The sequence below is a fragment of the Parus major genome, chromosome 1, assembly GCF_001522545.3.
Source record: "Parus major isolate Abel chromosome 1, Parus_major1.1, whole genome shotgun sequence".
Classification (NCBI taxonomy): Eukaryota; Metazoa; Chordata; class Aves; order Passeriformes; family Paridae; genus Parus; species Parus major.
The window spans coordinates 18,781,398-18,801,419 of record NC_031768.1 but is presented as its reverse complement, the minus strand read 5'-3'; the positions used below and the strand labels follow the sequence as shown (position 1 = coordinate 18,801,419).

The 20,022-nt window shown below is 43.5% G+C and overlaps 1 protein-coding gene and 1 long non-coding RNA gene across 5 annotated transcripts; one reads left to right on the top strand and one right to left on the bottom strand.

Moving 5' to 3' along the window:
* Positions 1–585: 585 nt before the first annotated feature.
* Positions 586–4,851, bottom strand: LOC107206919. Its single transcript, XR_001522553.3, has 4 exons — positions 4,743–4,851; positions 2,990–3,051; positions 2,530–2,628; positions 586–1,455 (listed from the first exon to the last, which is right to left on the bottom strand). It is a non-coding gene; the product is annotated as an uncharacterized LOC107206919 (long non-coding RNA).
* Positions 4,852–4,933: 82 nt separating this feature from the next.
* Positions 4,934–18,738, top strand: LOC107208608 (skin secretory protein xP2-like). 4 transcript variants are annotated; one of them, XR_004496384.1, is made up of 4 exons: positions 4,934–6,029; positions 8,453–8,500; positions 14,853–15,759; positions 18,238–18,738. XR_004496384.1 is itself a non-coding variant. In XM_019007467.1 (3 exons), exons 1-2 carry the CDS (start codon positions 4,935–4,937, stop codon positions 8,459–8,461), a joined length of 1,104 nt encoding a protein of 367 aa, XP_018863012.1. In that variant the 5' UTR covers position 4,934; the 3' UTR covers positions 8,462–8,500; positions 18,238–18,738. The 4 variants fall into 4 exon arrangements, 3 of the variants coding, with proteins under 3 accessions (XP_018863012.1, XP_033368599.1, XP_015492623.1); XM_019007467.1 differs by lacking the exon at positions 14,853–15,759; XM_033512708.1 differs by lacking the exon at positions 18,238–18,738 and having other exon boundaries at positions 14,853–16,697.
* The last annotated feature ends 1,284 nt before the right edge of the window (positions 18,739–20,022 follow it).

Below are 20,022 nucleotides of genomic sequence, written 5' to 3'. Positions count from 1 at the left end.
AAAAAAAAAAAAAAAGTTACGAGAGAAAAGGGGAGGGAAAACGGCAGCAGCGGAGCTTTTATCTGGGCTCGCCGCAAGCTGCCAGAGTCACTCCCCCCTCGGCCGCGATGCGCAGGGGAGTCGCGGGCCGCCCCACACACACACCGCCCGTCGGGTCCTGCGGTGGCGGGCCCGCCTGCCTCCCCGCACGGGGCGGGAAGAGCCGCGCCCGGTGTCGCCTGCACCTCGGTGCGGCCGCGGGACGCCCACGTCGGGGCGCGGGGGAGGCAGCCCCGCCGGGCTGGGACGGTGCAGCTGCGTTTCGCGGAGGGATCGGGCAGCGGCGGACAGCTGTTTTCCGGGAAGATCGTTCCCGAGGTGCAGCAATGCCTCGGTCTGACCTTTCTGAGCCCCGCGCCGCGTCCCACTCCGGCCCCGGCTGCTGCTTACGGACCCTCCGTTCGCCCCGGCTGTGTCGGACAGAGATGATGTCTCCAGGAAAAACTCACAGCAATAAACAAGATACAGCACACGGGATAGAGTCTTCAACGGAGCTCGACTTGCAACTGTGTTCTGGCCCACGTCTCTCTTACACATCCTCTGAAACATATACTTTGAGGGCACATGGACGTGAGCCCCACAGGCAGCGTGGGTCACCGAGACCTGTAACTCTTCTGCCGAGTACCTCACGGCCACAGAAAGAGAAGGGAGTAGGACCAGTGGAGCTAAGCCTCCTCAGGACAAGTAACTGAACATCTTTATCTTCCATTGAGACTTTCTCTGTTCCCACTCCAAGCATAGGTGAGGAAACATTTAGCAGAGAGACAGAAGAAACTTGAGAAAAAATTGTAAAGAAATTGTAAAAGAATTGTAAAAAAAAAATTACAATTCTTCACAAAATTGTAAAGAATTGTAAAGAATACACAGAGAAGGACAATACCATGCAGCCCCATGAAGGCAACCAGCTCTTTCCTCACCTGGAGTGAAAAAAGCATCCCCTCAGCTGCAGAATCTGACTTCTGCCTCTTCTCCCAGTGGGGAATATTGAGTCCTTCTCCCCTCACTGGGGTAGTTCAGCAGCGATGCTTGTCAGGTTCTTTCTGGATCCCCAACACCATCTTTTTCTTGGTGTTTAAACTTTGTTAACTAACCTTTAACTTCATTGGTGGGTTTGGGTTTGTTGCTATTGTGTCAATGAACACTACATTTTTTGAGTTGGAAAGCAAAACACTCAACACCAAATCCTGTTTTTCTTCCTGACTTACTTTTATTTGTGGCAGTAAGTGGAAGATGCCCAAGGACAACTCCTGTGCAAGTGGCAAACCTCTCCAGTTTCAGATGAACTCACAGTTAGACTGCTGATTCCATGGGGCCTAAGCACTCTTCTTTTGACTTGAAAACCCACCAGCTCCACAAACCTTCCAGTCTCCTCAAAACCATTGCAGTCAGCTCTTAGAAAATTTCTCTAGAAAAAGACTGGGTTTTTTTTGGGGGGAGGGGGAAAGAAAATTAAAAAAAAAAAAGTGCTTCAGCATGACACAAGGGTTATTTTCTCCTCATGCTGCATTTTCTCCTCAAACCCTAGTGCAGGGTTGTGTTGTTCTCTCTGGGGTCCTGGATGCAATGCAGGTAAATGCTCCACAGCAGCACTTTCTGGTTTCATCAGTACAGTAGACAGTTGTCTCTTCTGTGTCTCTGTTTAAGGTTCATAAAGATCAACAGTACACAAGTACACCCACTTTCAAAGGGAAGTGTTCTTGGTTTTAGGTAATGTTTGCAAACGGGATTTTTTTTCTTTTTTCTTTTGTCTGCAAAGTAGCTTTCCCCTCTTATTTTAATAAACTGTCCTATTGCCTAATTCCATGTTCCTCCACAGCTAAGGTTGCAGCTGTTTCTGTTTAAAGCTTCATTTCATTTTGCCTCCTCATTAATGCCTTCAATAAGGTCTCATGCTTGAGACTAAAAAGAAGGTCTGAAGCATAAAAAAAAATCTGCATTTGTTTCTGCCGTTCTATGCCCATTCTAGCAATTTGGTTGAGAGACACATCTGCAATACAACTATACATACATGTGGCTCCAAGTATTTGCTTTTTTTGTCCTCTACAAACATATCATGGGAACAGAAAGGGACAGGAAGACATGAGGAAAAAGCAGAGAGGGGAATTCAGAGCGGTAAGGAACTCATCACATGAGGAGGCAAGAGGACAGTCACATTTGCCTCCAAAATTCACCAGAAACAGTTCCCGCCACTCTGAGGTGCACTGCCCACTTTGAAGGGCTGATACTCTTGGGCACAGCTGATTGCCAGCAGGCAAACCTCCAAGTTTCCAATTCAGATCCTTACACACTGCACACACAGCCTGTGAGAGGAGACTGAAACAATCAGATAAGTGCATAGTTAGGAGCATACGTCAGCTTATGAGTAGCAACACTAAATGGAGGCAAAGCATTCTTATTTCCACCTGCCTCAGCCCAGGTATTACTTACTTCCCAGCTGGTTTTCTTCATGAAAGTCCTCATGAAAAATCATAGCTTTTATGAGACAGATACCTGGAGGATGACAGCTGGAATTCAAAGAGCAAATGCAGCATATGTATAGAGATGCTTCATGTAGACAGCTTCACTACTGGTCTTAGCTTCTGTCTGCATCTTTCAGGGGAAACAGAAATAAAAGCACATATTGATTATTTTTGAAGTTTCTGTCCATCATCACTATGAACTGCATTACTGTGAGACCTGGCAGCATCACCCTGAAATAGCCTTGAGCTCTAGTGGGCATGGTACAAGCATGGGACAAAAACACAGTCCTAATTCCCAAATTTTAAGGATAACTTACAGCCACCAGATACTGGTTGGGCAGTCATATCTACGAGATAATACTAGCTGATCTGATATTGCTAGCCCTTCTTTTCTGAGGCAAAACACTGGAAGGAAGTGGTGGAGTCACTGTCCTTGGAGGTATATAGAAATCTGTAGAAGTGGCACAACATGATTTCATTATTCTACTTACGCCTTCGTTGGCTTGACCTTCGCTAACAGTCTTCCAGGCTTCATGCCTCAAGGTGAGAAAACCTGTAAATAGGGGAAAAGGACCAAGTCATGGATCTTTTCTTGAGGAGTCACAGCCCATGCAAGTCTCAGGAGCCAGCATGGATGAATCTGAGGATGCTCAAAGAGATGGACGATGTCACTGAAAGTCCACTTTTTATGTTTGAAAGGCCATCAAAATTTGGAGAAGTACCTAATGGCTTGGAAGAGGCTAAAACTTCCGCCTGTCTTCAAAAAGAGCAAGGACTACCCAGGCTGCTGCAGGCTGGTCTCTTCACTTCAGGAAAATCACAAAAGCAAGTTCTCTTGGAAGCCATTTCAGGGCACATAGAGGAGAAAAAGGTGAGTGGATTAACCAAGGGTACTCATCAGTACTGGAAGAGGTTGTGGAATCTATATCACTTACGGTTTTCAAGATCTAACTGAAGAAAGAACTAAACAATCTTGTCTTAGTTTAGTTTTTGCCCTTCTGTGACAAGAAGGTTGGACTTCAGACCTCTCGAGCTTCCCTCCAACTTGAATCACTTTCTGGTTCTGAACAAAAACTAGTTTTGAATCAAAGTCAAGAAAACCTTAACCTTCAGAAAATTTTCAGAGACTTTGTGTAAATGCCTATCACCTGACTTAATAACAAGTGTGTTACATGGGTAAGTTTTAGAGAAAATATGATCTTTCTATTATTTTAATAATGTCTGGTTTTATTAATGCCCCATTAAACTGAAATTTTCAGTTTAAGAAGATACTGACACTTGTTTTGGTTGAATTGTATAACAATAATTTTTTATCAAAATGAGGGTGTATTCATCTCAAAAATTAAATAAAGCCTATTTTGTTAGGATTTCTGAAAAATCCCTGAAAATAAGGATGTTTTGGAAAATAGTAACTTCTTGTTACTTTAATTATTTCTTTAGAATTGATTAAGCATTAAAAAATAAAAAAAACCCACAAAGCTACTCTTTAACCTTACTTTTTTCTTACAGAACATTTTCTAACTTTGTCATTCCTGGGATATGATTTTTTTGGACAAAAAGACTTTTATCTAAAATGCATCTCATCCAGTCATTCTGTGAAAATTAAAGAACTGCTATTATTTTTACAGAGCTTTTGTCTTTATTGCAGTGGAATTGATTTATAGACATTTAAGTACAGCACTCAAGGATGCTTCTCCAGAAGAGAGAGTGCTACAGAAGTGTTTGTGGAAGCTGCTGAGCAGTGGGGTGCATGACACAAGGAGCCAGCACCCAGCTTTGGCTCCAGGGGGGTTCAACCATCACCCAGCTGGTGACCTACTCAGGGCTTAGCTAGGAAAGCTGAATCTGTGTGACAGCATGCAAAACAAAACAAAACAAAAAATTAAATTAAATTAAAAAACACAAAGAAACAAAAAAAAAAAAACCACAAAAAACCCCCAAGAAATATTTTCTGTAAAGAGAAAATTAAGCTAATTTATACTAGAAGGGAGAAGTGATGTAATAGCATTACTCCTCAAAATGTTTGCTGTGGCGAAGCAATAGTAATGGCATCGCAGTGCCTACTACATATCCTGACAGAAGTAATATATTCAGCGTGGAAATACATTGTATAGCCTATCGTATATATAGCTAAACACGGTGTACATATTTGTATATGTGTGTATATACGTATAAACATGTGTACGTTCAGATATACACATAAAGAGAGATCACGCATATATATACACCGGTACCGGGGGTTACCTTTTGAGGGAGGGAGAGCGAGACTATTTAGTCTCTCCGTGCTCCCACCGGGCATCCCAGCGCCACAGACCCACGGAAGGTCCCGGGGATCGCGGAACGGCGGGGGCGGCTCCGGGGCGGGGATCCGGGCTCTGGCCCCGCCCCGCGCGGCCCCGCCCCCCGCCGCGCGCGCCGCCCGCAGCCGCCGTGCCGATGCCACGTGGGAGGCGGCGGAGCCGCCGCCGCCGCCGGGCCGGAGTCGCGGCCCCGCTGACGCTGGGGACGGCGCTCGCCGGTCGCCGCGAGGAGGGGAGGTCGCGGAGCCCCCGGGACCGCACCGGGATCGCCGAGACCCGATGGGTGCTCGGCGCGGTGGCGCCCGGCTCGCGGCTCGGCCTCCCGGGCCTAGAGGCGCTGGCGGCGGCGGCCGGGCCTAGAGGCGGCTCCCCGCCCTGGGCGGCGCCCTCGCTGCTGCAGGTGCCGGCGGCGGCCCAGCCGGCCCCGCGGCGGGATGGCAGCGACCTTCCCGCCGGCGCGCCCGCCGCCCTGGCCGTGCTGCGCCTTCAGCCCGGCGCCGAGGGCTCGGCGCGGGCGGCGGCGGCCGGGGCCGCGCCGCGCCTGCGGACCGTCTACGTGAACCCGCGCTGGCTGGAGCGCCAGGCCGCGCTGGGGGCGGCGGCGGCGGCCGCCAGCCCCTGCGCCGAGGCGGCAGCGGCGAGCGGCGCGGCCGGGGCCCCGGCTCCGGTTCCGGCCCCGGCCCCGGCCCCGGCCCCGGCTCCGGCGGCGGCGGCGGGGCAGGGCGAGGCCGAGGCGGCGGCCACCCCCTACGTGGGGCTGCGGCGGCCGCTGGGCTACAAGCTGGCCAAGGCCACCAAGGAGCGGATCTGGCGGGGGGAGTTCATTGACCTCTTTTCCTTGCTCCACACAGAGCTGGCCCCCGAGCACGGCCCGCGCCCGGGGGACACGCTGGACCAGTGGGTCTCGGCCTTCCTGGTGTACGCCAGCGTGCTGTGCGAGAAGCACCCGGCGCGCTGCGGAGCCATGTTCAAGTACCTGGACACCATCCGCAAGCTGCACGCCACCTACGGGGGCACGTCCTGGATGAACTACGATGAGGACTTTCGGCGGCGGGCGGCCAAGAACCCTTCTCTGCCCTGGGGCGACGTCGACTTGGACCTGTGGATGAAGTGGATGGCGCCCCTCAAGTCGCTTGTCCCCAGGCGCCCGCGTGCTGAGAGCGAGACACAGGCCTCGCCGGCCCAGCCGCCACCGCCGGGCCAGAGCCCCAAGCAGGAGGAGAAAAGCCAGGTGTGATGGGCCGATGGCCGCGTGTTTCTCTGCTCCGCTGGCTGGGCATGGTGCTTCCTCGGACGGGAAGAGGAGAAAGGGGGTGCCCTGGTCTTGGTCGGCAGCTCTCTTCTCGTGGCACTGACCCTTTGCTCGTGCTGACCATAGGGACATGCTATCATGGGTGCCCAGCTGGCCACCGTGAGAGGTGTACACGTGGATGGATGCTCTGAGCAAATGTTTGAGCATTTATTGCTCCGGCCACCAGAAAATAGGAACCCCGCTAATTCCTTCTTCTGGTATAGTTTTGCATTTTCCTGAAGACTTTAGAAGAAAGATGTTCTGTGGTTTTGTTGTTTTCCTCTGAGTTGTCTTAAAAAAAATCAACTTTCTCAGCAATACAGTTACCTGTATGTAAGGCAAAGAGTACAGACTCTCCTGTTACTATGGGAGCATGTGGGCAGTTGCAGGCAGTGTGGGATGGCAGAAAATTGATATGAATAAAGATAAACTTCAATGAGAATGGCCACCGTGTGCAAATTCCCCGTGATTTGAAGATTAAGCCTGTTTTGGGGCTCACTAGATTTAATTCACAAGTTAAGCCTGTTTTGTGGGAAAACATGAGTGCAATTAGGAGAAATAGGGAGGATCTTGTGAACTTGTTTTGCTTTCAGTATAGGCATCACTATATGAATTGGTACAGCTTGTGGTGGGTGCAGCAGGCCTCCCTTTCTCCTGCCTGAGGCATGACACAGCTCCACAGCTACAAAGGGCTTGCCTGTCTCTATTAGGGGTTGTGCTCCTTCTCTTACACTGGTGACTGCAGTCTGCCAAATCCTCAGCGCAGAAAATGCTGAATGCTGTTTCATGCCAGCTGAATGAGAGATTTTGTTATATTGGCTGTTTGTTTCTAACCAATTTTTATTTTTTTTACAACTATAGAAAAAACCTTTACCTTCCATAAGATTTTTTTCTAATTTATCAGATGCTGTGCTTCCCTGGGATTACCCACATAGAGGGGCTAAGTTCTTTGACTCATGTTAGCCTGGTCCCTTTTCAAGGCATCTGAAAGTGCTTGGTGTGTCACACAAGTCTTGCCTTTGGTACCTATCAAAAGTAACTTCTGTAGGCCAACCTGTGACAAAGAAAGGGAGCAAACACCACACAGTAAGAGATAAACTCGGGCCTGTTGGCCTTGCACCTTCTGTGGTTGATGCTCTGTGTTCTGCAACTCTTTCTGATATATCTGTTTACATTTTTCCATTCTCAAGGTAAACAGCTTAGTTCTTGTTTTTCTACAGATCTAATGTGAGTACCAGATGGGCAATGGCTTATAGCTTTCATGTCATCTGAGACAGGGACCTTCAGCTTGTCATGTTAACCATTCTTGTAACTTCTCCCACAGCATCTGGTCTGTCAGTGCTGAGCTTTGCTCGGTTGTCTGCTGAGGCACCAGGGGACTCGATCCCCTTTGATTTAATGGAAATTTCCTAGTTGATTTTTATCAGTGGCTTTGCTGTATTTTTTTTCCCCAGAAAGTGTATAAAGAAAAAAATAAACATATTTAACTGTTACAAAATACCAAAAGTTTAATGTTTGTAAAATGAGTAGTACTTTAGGAGCACAATGAAAAAGACTTGAGCAATTAATTGTGTTTTCAGCCACCTTTCTGTTATTAAGCTGTTTTTAATTGGTAGCATATAGTCTCTTATAGCTGTTTATACATGTCTTTAAATGAAATGATGGTTTGACTAGCTGTCAGATGTAGCTGAGGCCTAGGCTAAAGCATGAGTTTATCATTGCCAAGGTTGCAGCAAGGAAATATTTTCTTGGAGGCGACCTGTGTGTTTCCCCATATCTCCCCAGCTCCTTGCAGGCTCTGTTTATGTTGTGTAAAACTACTGCAGCAAAATAAGATGTGATGTCACACTTGGGCGAAAGAACTGGAGAATTAAAGTGGGAGAGAAGAGCCTTTTATGAGCTTAAGACTTTGGACAGAACCTAAGCTTTTCCACATTCATGCTGTCAAGAGGAAGAGAAGGTGTTTTACAAAAACCTTTTTTCACAGATTGTTGGTTTGAACTGATTCTGTTCTTGTAGTTTTGAGGGATAGAGTTAGGCAGGCTGAGTGGATTTCATTCCCCTTTTTAGTCCAAGATTCCTTGAATTTCAGCATCATTTAGTTTAGTCCATCATTAGTTTCTCTAATTCTGCATTTCCTCAAATGGTTAAACATGAAAAATGAAGTATACAAAGTGTTGTGTCTGAAGATAGCTGTCCTTTGTAAGGCACTGGTGAAGAGCTTTAACTTTCTACATGGAAAGATAAAGTGAGAAACCATAGTTTTAGTTTGAGTGTGATAATTGGTGGATGTGTAGGATAGCTGAGATTCCTGCAAATTTGTCTGTATGTATAACTTCAGACAATTCTCTTTTTTTCCCCAGACTCCATGAAAACAGAGGACCAGTTGGGATGGAAGTCAGACTAAGTGGGTGAGTTTATTTATAAAACTGAATAACTTTGGATCTTAAATATTTGCAGATTTGTTAAATACAGAATTTCTTATTGGTGCCAACAGCCTGACTCCGTTGGTGTTTAAGTGGAGCTCTGGTATTCTAGTGCATTCTTTTACCTCTGCTTCTGTTGCGTTGCAAGCTGTGCTAGAGAAGACGTAGGAAATTCATTTTACCCAATCAGCAATTGTAACAATGGACTACAAACCTGCAGAGCAAGCCAGTTTGCTGGAAAACAGGAATTCCTGCAGCGCAGCACTTGTCACAGACTATCCAAAGAGGGCAAAGATTCAGGAAGGTGAATAAATTGAACACTGGGTGAATGAGGTCAGGAACACTCTCCTGGAGGAGAATCCTGCCCTAAAATACTACTTTGAAAGTAAAAGCCAATTTAATGCACAGATCAAACCTTCTCATTTGACCAAACTTGTGTGCAATCCTGGATCTTTGCAGATTACAACCGGACACTTCAAAACCCTATGTATTATATTTGTTTAAAAAAAAATAAATCATAATTTGTCTTGTTAGAGCTGTTACTTTTGCCATTTCATTGGGAGTATCTGCAACATAAATGTGTATTTGACTCAAAAAAGTATATCATACACTCGGGATAATAACTCAGGTTGTCAGCAGAATTATTCTGTGAGGCTCAGTGTCCTCTCTCCATTGTTCTGCATTAACCATTGCTGTCATTGCTGGATAGCCCAATAGTGCATTACAAAATTCTTCGTCAGTTATAATGATTTACCTAAGTTATAATTCTGTTTTTATCCTAGTAGAATACTTAAAATCCTGACCATCAGACTAGACCTTTATCGTCTGGTGTTCATGAAAATCTTTTTCACTGATTCGTGGTTTTCATTCTGCATCTCAGTATTTTGTTTTCTTCTCCTTTTTCATCACATAGTAAGGGGTATGGTCAGGGTAATAATATGATCCAGTAATGCGCATGGTGGTAAGGGTTTGCCTTTAGTTGTTTCAGGAAAAAGCTGCCATTATCTCCTCTCCCTTTCTCAATATTTCCAATAATATGCATAACATAAAGTGTTTGTAAATTGATATCAAACTGTTTGTGACTTCACCTAAATAAATTTTTATATTTAAATGCTATTCTTAATCTTATCGGGTTTTTTCCTCCCTTGTTCTTGTATTGCCACTTCTATTTTGTATTTCCTTTTTTTCTATCATTTGACTTTTTACACGATTTACAACTGAATTTTAACTAACAAGTGAAAATAAATTGGCCTTTGGAATTTTCTTCCAATACTTTGTATAAAGACTTCATAATGTAGCTGTAATTGTTGTAGCTTATTCATCTGCCAGTTTTTGAGACAGTGATAGAACAAATCAGGCCTTGAAAATGAAATAGCTTCAGTACTAAAATACCCGTATCTTAATGGCCTCCAAACTGAAACTGATCTAGTGAATGCTGCGATTCCTGCGCTTGGTACAGTAGAATATAGAGCACTTTTGCGCATGTTACAAAAATACTTTTTGTTTTCAAGAAGGGGCTTAAGCTCAATCATCAGATCATTCATGCCATTTTTCTCTTGCCCTCCTGTTTTAAGAAATCACAAGTTGGTTACTCACTGGGCTGTGCTGTGTTTGTTACCATCATTGCTACATGAACCACATGGCTGCTGCATCACTGCAGGCATCTCTGCCGGAGCAAGTGCTGTAATAGTGGCAGGATTTGGGGAGAGGTCTGGGAAGAGGTGGATGTGGAGTGAGGAAGGGTGAGCAAAAACTGGTCTCATCTGTTTCCCTGATAAATTGTACAACTGTTGAGTCTTAACCTAGAGACTCAGAGCAGCAAAGCAGCAACAGTTTTGGTTTTTGCATCCTCTTCGGGAGCAGCATGGCCAGCTGGAGTCTAAAACACTTCCTAATGTTCTTTGCTGGGTCCTTCTGCCAAGAATGTTTTGGGTTTGTTTGTTACTCTCTCCAGCTTTCATACAGTCTGGTGCCCTTCCCGGCACTCTGTCACCTCCTAGTCTCCTGGTTGCTACTGTTTCTGGGTTAGACCACCCTATCTTCCATGTCTGCTGTAGAGAATTGCCAGAGCTCTACCTTGCTCTCCAGTGTCAGTGTCTGCTTTAATGTTGCTGCCTGCTTTCATAATGAAATTGTGTTTCACTTTACTGGCAGCAATGTTTTGGAAACATGTGGGACCTCCTCCCTTTGCTGTTTTAGTTCCTCACTCTCTTTGAGCCACCCTGCAATTTCACTGTGGTACTTGTGCATCTTTGGTTTAGGGTTTACTGTTGCATGTATGCTTTGCCTCTCATTGCTGTGTGCTCTAAACCCACCACACTGTGCTGTAAGATTCTGCAGGAAATTTCCTTCTACACTAGTTTCTTATGAAAATGTTGGACTTCAAGGGGTTTCTTCAAATTTCAGCAGTTAAGTTACTGCATGGGTTTGCCTCTGTCCTTGACACTGGGGATAACTATAAATACATGCTGTGTGAGGATGGAGCACACACTTGGAGAGAGGCTTGGGACTGAACCATGATCCTGTTACTCTTGGGGTAACTAATCTGCAGTGGAAACCAGCAATACACAGAAGTTATTTTTCTGTAACTACTGTTTCTCTAAGTGCTGTTTCGTAGTGTGGGAGGATGTCTTTGGTGTAATTGCACTTTCTTATGCTTTGCTCAAAAGATTTTGGGCATTTGTACAAAGGTACAAGGCAGAGCTTTTCACTAAGACTGATGGAATTTCCAGTTAGGAATATTTATGAAGTGTGTGAGACTTGATTTGTTTGGGAGGATGGGCAACTCATGAAAAAACAGTTTTCCCTCAGTTAAGTAGAATTAAGGAGCATACTTTTGAGGAGTAATTTCAAATAAGTTTATTCTTTGGGATATCTAGCAGGATAGCTTTTTTCTCCCACAGGTATGCTTTTTCATGTGCTGGATTGATATGCATTGTTATTGCAAAGAACAAATCAAAAGTAGTGCAGTGCGATTCTGACAGCACAAAACAAGTTGCAACATAGGGATAAGACTAAGATAAAAATACGTAATTCTTTAAGTAAGCTGATGTGCTGGGGGCGTTCAGAGTTGAGCTGTTGCAGAAGTAGAGTCAAATAAATGGGATTTCTAACTTCCACCTGTGTACAGCAGTTCAGTTTGAGGTATTCCAAGCATCTGAAACGACAAGGCTGTTGCTACTCTTCTGGCCTTATTAGTACATGGATGTGTCTTTAAAGATCAGAATGTTTTGCATATGAGGTAGCCTGTTGCATCTGCAGCTGAGCAAAATTACTTCCAGTCTCTAATGAGATCTTCTCAGTTACTCAGTGTGACTTCCAATTTAAGCCTCAAACATTGCTTTCCCATCTTCTGCTGTCTCAAATCATCTTACCAGCTTGGTTATCTTCTTTATAAAAATCTGGTGAGTACAGCAGACGTGTTCTGAGGGCAGTGTCTGATCAGCCACTCTGTATATATGGAGCCTTTTGCCCAGTTGTGTGGGCAGACATGCATGAAGTCAGAATGTGTCTTTAAGTGTGGCTGGGTGGAAAACACACAGGAGGCTCCTCAGCTACCTGCAAGGTTTGTGTGGTTTTGAGAAGACAGTGACATTGGCAGCATTTTTTCTGGTAAAATCAAACCCAAAAACCCCAGAGACTGTTGTAACCATTGAGGGAAGCGATGTGACTCGGTTCTAACAGCCTTGGTGTTGGTGGAAATGTTGCCTAGTGAAGTTACCAAACTTCTTTTCAGGTGATAGGCTTAACAGGGACTGCAACAATTGATAGTGTCTGTGGGAGTGTTTTTGGTAACTCTTCCCATGGAGAGATTACATCTCTGAAAACTTGGCTGGAGAAACTATAAAGATCTTATTTTCCCCTCTTGTTTTGGTACACAGGTTTGGTTTATGCCCTATCATGAAGTTTAGCATGCCTCATGCCAACACAGTAAAGGGCATTTTGATCTATAAAATCTGGGTCCAGCATTTTTTTTTCCTTCACCTGGGAATTCTCATCACAACCACTTGGCATTGGTGTAGTTTAGCAGTTTACTGGCCAATCAGCTAAAGAGCAGCAGAGATTTAAATAGCAGAAACATGTTTACAATATCTTACTATTTGTAAACTTGAAATAATTCAGTAAGTACTTTTGCCTTTTTTGGTGGTTGTAGCTCTTCCTTGACTTTAAGGAATACTTTATTTTCTGCAATGTCTCAGTGCACTGTTGCTGTGTCAGTATTTCCAAGGCAGCAGGGGAATGTTTACATAAAAACACCAAAGTGTTTTCTTTAAATTTTTTAATTGCAAACATTTGTGTCCATTAAATCATTTCCACAAAACTTAGGTAGTTGTTTTTTTTTTCATTCAAAGATGGATCGTATTCAGTTTCCAAATTTTTTTTTATTTTCTGAACCGTGCAATATGAGCATTTTTTCTGAACCTACAGCAGCAGGTGTAGAAGATTCCACTTGCCACTTCAAATGACATTTCTAATGACCTGAAGTTAGGAGTGGCTGTTTAAAAACAGCTACATTGCTTACACTGGGTGCAGATATAAGCACCATCTGCATTGCTGATACTCAGTGTCCATAAATGCCCTCTATTACCCCCAAATATGAGGTTACATCAAGGTAATGGGCAGTAAAGTATGCTGATATTGGTTGGTGGGGCTGCTTAGTTGTTTTCTTTTTTTTTTCACTTTGTAACAGTGAAATGTCATTGATGGTGTTCAGAACAAAGAAATACCACCAGGGCAGGCAGATAGTTTCCTACTGTGTTCATGTTCCTGGGATGATCTGTGCAGTGCTAAGGGAAAAGATATTTTTTTCTCCAGCTTTTAGCTTTGGAGTGACAATTACACAAGTACTTAACAGAGGTGCTGGGATTACAAATGTTAGCAGCTCTGCACTGGTGATAATAAAATAAGGTCACCCTGAGGTGGGGAAATCTCTGTGGGTGCCTTTGCTCAGGGCTTGCAGGCGTCTTGCTGCACTTGGTGTGACTAAGTGGACTTGGAGTGGTATTGGATTGGGAGAAGCATTTAGTTTTCCTTTCCTGTGTAATTTTCCTTGTCCTTTCTCCCTCACCAGCAGTCTGCCAAGCGAGATATGTGACCTTGTTACTGAGTATTTGTGGATAACAGGAAATATCACTACCATTACATGGAGTTGCTGGGAGAAATGAGTGACCTGTAAGATCATGAAATTTTTCCAGGAGCAGCATAAAAATTTGTTGTTATTCAAGGGCAAAACAAGTGACTTTGAGGGTACCCAGCCTGTCACTTACTTTCCCATTGAGGAAAAGAAGATGCAGCTTTGTAGCTTAGTGTGTGGTATTGACCAGTGGAAAAGCTTTGGGCAGAGTAACTCAATGAGGTTTGGCTGCAGAAGGTAAATTATGTGCATCAGTATTGCTGCAGGTGCTCCGTGGGCCAATATATGAGCAGAAAAAGGAGCCCAGCAGGTGAAGTTGACGAGGCTGTCAGTGATGCTGACCCACCAAGCTTGAGGGCATTTTATGGAACTGATTACAGAACTATGGAGCCCAAGGAAGTACCTTAAAAAATACTTTTCTTCTTGTGCCTTATCATGCTTTTAAAAAGCCTCACAACAACAGAAAACCACACAGCCACAAAGTATTTCATTGTATGACAGGAATATAGTTGCAAATGCTTTCTGAGAGGACAGTGGGTGATACCTGATACACACCATTTCCTACCATGCATTTTGTTTTAAATATTTTGATTGCCTGCAAATGAAGTGAAATTGAATCTTTCAGTATTATTAGAGAACAATACAATTTACCCATGTGTTAAAACAATTTTTTTTTTACTTTTGTTAGCAACAAAAGTATTTAAAAAGTATATAAAAAGTATTTAAAAACCTGTTTGATTTGTTTGGGGCTTTTTGTCTTTGCTCAAAGCATTGAAAACAAACCCTTAGCACATTACAACACTGTTGCGCTGCTGAGAATAGCACAAGTTGTTCACGAGCCTATGTTGCACAGAGGTATGAATATAATAATAACATTAATAATTAATATAATAATAATTTCAGTTGTTCCCCATCAGATGGGGAGGAATGAGTAAGTACATCCTTTACCTGCCTCTTGTATGAGGAAGCTGTTAACACAAAGTGCTTCCCCAAATGGAGAAGCTGAGAACTAGACCTTGGGTCACCTGCTTACCCCTGGTTCACAGCATCAGAACTGCTGGCCTTGGATACACAGCACACTTTTGCTTCTCCTGATCTCCCCAGCCAACAGCCCCTAAATGAGCAGTTTCTGGAGAGCATGGAAACAAAGAAACTCTTCCTTTTTGTGTTATTTTTTTTTTCCCCCACCCTGGTGTTCTGCAGCTTCAGTCTCGAACCTTGTTCTCTGAAGCTCCTGCCAGAAATGCTGGAACTGAGAAACATGTGAAGATGGCTGAGATGTTTACTGCTGAGTGTAAGAAAAGTACAATGCTACTCAGCTTTCCTAAGTCTGGGAATTTTTTGTTATAGCCTGGTTAATATCTTCCAGGGGTAGAGGACCAGAAAAGGTAAACCTACGTGTTGCTGTAGCTTGTGTTGCCTAGGAGAGTATCACAGCATGCCCTGTGTATTGAAAGATTTGGCTGTGGTAGGAGATAAAAATTACTTGACAGATGTCTCCTGGTAAGATGGCTTACTCTGTGGCTTAACCTGGCAAGCCACAGGAAATAAAACATGTCTTAATTCGCTTTCAAAATGCAGAAGTGACTTTCTTGAGATGGGATTGTTGCCTTGAGCATGTGTGCCTTTTTGATGTAGAAACTAGTGATGCAAGTATTGGGCCCTGTCAAGCAGGAACTGAAAGCTTTGAAATGTTAGTTGTAGATGCTGCATCTGTGAGTTCGCTCTGCTTAAGACTACTGGCAGTTAAATTAACTGATGTATTCCTATTTTAATGCCTGTGAAGTTGCACCACAGGTTTATAGTGTCATTATTAATTATTTTATGCACAGCAATCAAAGGACCTAATCTTCTGATTTGTCATCTTCCCTTCTGCCCCCATCTTCCCCGTTCCCCCATCCCAATCTGCGGGAGAGATACCACTGTGAAAAGGAGAGCAATTTCAGGCATCATGGTGAAAGCTGGACTGACTTAGGAAACTTCAGAGAGCACCATTTACCTGACGTTCTCCTCTCTGTTGCTGCACCCCTTGAAAAGAGACAAGGACTAGAGGCAAAGAGTCAGCAGCACCTGGGTGGGTCAGTGAGGAGGAGTGAGCCCTCTGAGATAGGTAAGGATAGAAAAGTTTTCAATACTTAATAACTTTCACCTATGGTCTCCATTCTAAGGATTTGGTGAAGTAGGAAATGCACCCACCCCACACACTAGTACTGACACAGAGCACCAGAAAAGGGGTGAAGTTTGGGGCTGGCTTTAGATTCCCTGCTTTCCCTCCTTCTCTTTGCCATGCTTGCTGCAGAGGCTTTGGCAGGAGGAAGGGGGTAATTCATCACCCCTGTTCCTTGTGACAGCTGGGCTTGTGGAGTTCCAAATGGTGCTGGAACAGTTGGTGCTGCTGGGAGAGTTGGGTGAACTGTGGCTGAGGGCTGGTGGGAGCAGTACAGAAAATCACATTGTGCTGTGCCAAGGCTTCACAATGACTGCCTGAACTTATCATGCTCTAGGAGCTCATGGTGGAAGCAGAAATTTAGTTGATATGTGGAAAGATGAGTTTGGCAAATTAATATATCAGTATTGGAAATTGTAAATACAGAGCCACAGGAGGCAGGAGAAAACATAGTCAACAGTAAATTAGGGGAAATAATCTATTTGGAGGCCTCTTTCAAGCAGTAAGGAAAAAGCAGAGTCTGTAAGACTTTGTGTGTCATGTTAAGGACAGTCAATACTGAGACATAAATTGTAGAAATGCATAGATTTTACAGATCAAATCATTGAGGGTGGCATATATTTGTTCCCTGTGTTGTTTCCTATTGGAGTTTCTACTTTGTCCTGGAATCTGGAATTACTTCTTTCATTTCTGGGATTTTTGGGGGGGTTTGTTTGTTTGTTTTCTCTGTTGTTGTTGACTAGGAGTTCCCGGGGCAGTCAGTGGCAGTGCCCTGAGTAGAAGCTCTTTGGAGCTCTCCTAGATACACTCGTGGTTTACCTTCCAGGTGTGCTCCTTTGCTTTTATGTCTGCTGGATTTTACCTCCTGTTGTTCTGTGTAGTTTGCCAGGGCCCTTGGCAAGTTCAGTGTTTCCTTTAAAGATGATGATTCAGCCCACAGATTTCCAAATATCCCAGTGTTCCTTCTAATTTATTCTGAATGAAGGTGCTTCCAACATCTCTAAATACCTCTGTTAGGTAGTGGGTAAGAGAAGCTCAGCTTGTGTGTGTGTCTTTATTTTGTTTATGTCATGTCCTCTTGTCCTCTGTGCTGTTCTTTGCAGTGCAAGCTTTTACTTCTCATTTTTCTAAAACAAAGCTTGCTTTAGGATGCAGCATTATGTCAAAAAAATACCCATTTTGTATTCAAAATTCAACCCATTTTGTTCAAAGTGAAGCTGCTCCTACTGCAACTATATAAAAATTACTCCACTTTTTCTCAACAGATGAGCCTCTTATGTTCAGCACACTCACATACATTTATTTATTTGCAATTTTCCAATCAAGTGTGTTCATTGTTGAAGATGTTATTTTAACAGGTTGTGGCATATAAAAGTTATTTGTTTCATCCAGAAAATAGCAGTTCCTATAAAACAGAAAAGGTTCTGAAAAGCCATCTCAATTATTCTAAGATGTTTTGTTCCTTTTTACTCCCTGAAAGAAAAATTGATTGACCTAGGAATTTGCACAGAAATTTCTCTCACTTTACTGCAAAGCCCTAGAACTACATTATAATAATCTTTTCATGCACTTTTTACTGTATAAAGGTGTGTATGCTAACAAAACATGTGTCCTGGCTTTTACATTAATGAAGATAGCCTGCAATACTAGTGAGATATTTCAAAACATTTTTAAATCAGAAATCTTAAATAATTTCTCTCTTTACTTAGAGGATAACCAAATTATGTGAACCAATTTCTGAGACTATATTTGTAGCACTATCTTTAGTTTCTATTTTGGTGTTCCAGCTTGGAGCCAGACTTCTTTTTGCGAACTTAGAATTTTTCTGGCACAATGCAAAAATGTTTCTCTTTTATTATTCTGAACATTTTGCAAAATGTCCTTTCAGAGCAGACTTTTCTAAGTTAACCAACACTTGTGCAGCTATTTTCTACTTTTTATAAAACCACAGCTGAAAGGAGCAATTAAAAACTTGACTGCTGCTTTAAACTTGGAATTGAATCTGTATTTAACACAAGTAAGCTCTCATTTCAAGATTGTTTGATGCAGCCGTTTCCCCTGTCAATGTTAATCATACTTTTGGGTATGTGCAGACTGTAGGATCTGGCTCTTAGGGATTTAGAAATCATGGGCTCTCATTCAAGTGATTCCAGATGGGTGGATTTTTCCTTTGGAGACTCCTGGGCCTTCCCAAGACATAACTTGTACCAGCCAGTCCACACTTGCAACACGATGCCTCTCGAGAGTCATTCGGTGTAGCAGGGCTGTACTGTGCTTGGTGAAGCTGCACTGAATTTCTCTCATCCAGACTTGCAAGCAGATTAATACTAGGCCTTACCAATATCAGCATAAAAAGAAGCACATGAAAAATCCCTGGAGGAGACTCCCTACATATTGTCTCACTTTTGACTGTCACTCCAGGAGCAGCGAAGTGCTCTGTGCAGCAGCAGCTGAGCTGATCCTGACGTCGGTGCCACGGCTGTGACAGCATGCTGGGGATGTGGGTCCTGGCGAGTCCCAGTCCCTGCTCACTATAAACAGTGTCCCCAGCAACACAGGAACACAAAGGAGTTGAACTGCTGCTCATCTGTGGCTTTTGGGCAAGGCAGATGTCCACCTCTGTAGTGTGATGTACAGAGCTAGGATGTACTCACAAAGCACTCTAAGCATAGGAGAACACTGGACCCAAGTCACACCAGTGCCAACCATGGCAGTGACTAAATCTGCATGTGACTGACCTGTGAGCTACTGTACAGGATGCCAAAGCATTGTGCCTTCCTACCTTTACTCTCCTCCCCAAAATATAAAGCTAAGTTTATATTAATGTAAAACACTTTTATGCAAATACCAAGTGGATTTCATTCTCAAGTTTTAAATGTCAATGGTCTAAGCACAAATAATAAATAAAGAAATAAACGGCTAGATGTGTCTGTTTTATTCAAAGCCTCATTTGCAATTCAGAAATGTTTGTTGGAACAATCAGATTTTTCCCATCTCTCAAGCAGAGAGAGAATCTTCTGTTGGGAGGTCAGCTTCCTCAGGTGATGCACTACTCATGGGTGTTTTACATCTATTAACTGCAACAGCGGTCCCTGTCTGAAATTTGGGGGAGGGGGGCTCAGCTGCCATCTCACAAGTGCATCACAAAGCTTGTCACGTAAAATCAAGGCACCTCCAGTTGGACAAACGTGGGCAAGCAACATGAGGACACAAACAGTTGTAAGACTGTTTTTTGGTTGCTTTCTTGGTGTTCATCGTTCCTATATCCCAGGAAGAGTCCCCACCATTTAAAATAAAATAAAAAAAATATATAAAATTGGCTTGTTTTAAAACGGGATGATACTTCACATGCACAGGGTTGGTATCCACAAAGTTTCAATGTAAACTTTTATTTCCTAGGCAATAAGAGTTTTCACTGTCCTTCTAAGGCATCAATAGTATTTCATTTTCATTCTCCCAGCAGACTACAGAGCAAATAACAAATGAGTACTTTGATCTTTACCAACTTTTAGTAGTTGGCCTGTTTTTATAATGCAGAAATTATTACACAGATTGTTTTGTCTGGAGGAATAAGTTCTAACACATTGCAGATCTTTAGCAGGGAGAATTTGTTCTGGAGACAACCATGTGTTCTGGGAAAGAGATGAGAAAAGACAAACAAAAGAAATGAACATTTAGAATGGAAATGGTGTGGTAGTAGCTGCCCAAAGTCTAAAGCAGAACTCAAGTGTATTTCTTATGCATGTACAGTGGTTTGGTACGTTGAATCAAAAGAGAGGACACCCATAATCTGCTCGTTCTCTCCAGTAACTGCCTGCATGCTCACATCCAGCTAACATTTGTGTTTTCAGTTTAAGCAGGAATACTGTAACAGGTCCTAGCAAAACAACAGACAGCATATTACAATGGATAATTTGATATATTGTTAGTCTTTTTTGTTACCATTACATTTAGATACTCATTTGTTTTCAGCTTGGAAATTTAAGGTGTGAGCTCTGCTTTTGATTAGTTATATAGACCCATCCTGCAGTGCATCACTACTTGGTAAGATTTCAGTATCATAAAAGCTAGACTGAGTTACAGCATTAGCAATGGATCTATCCTTCTTTGCATTGATTACAGGTCAGCTGAGGATTTCAGTGGTGTGGGAAGATGTGTGGCTGATATGAATCAGCAAACTGGCCCTACACTGCACTCATCTGGCCC

Coding starts and splice junctions, on each gene's coding strand:
- LOC107208608 (XM_019007467.1), top strand. CDS start 4,935: ATGCCACGTGGGAGGCGGCGGAGCCGCCGCCGCCGCCGGGCCGGAGTC.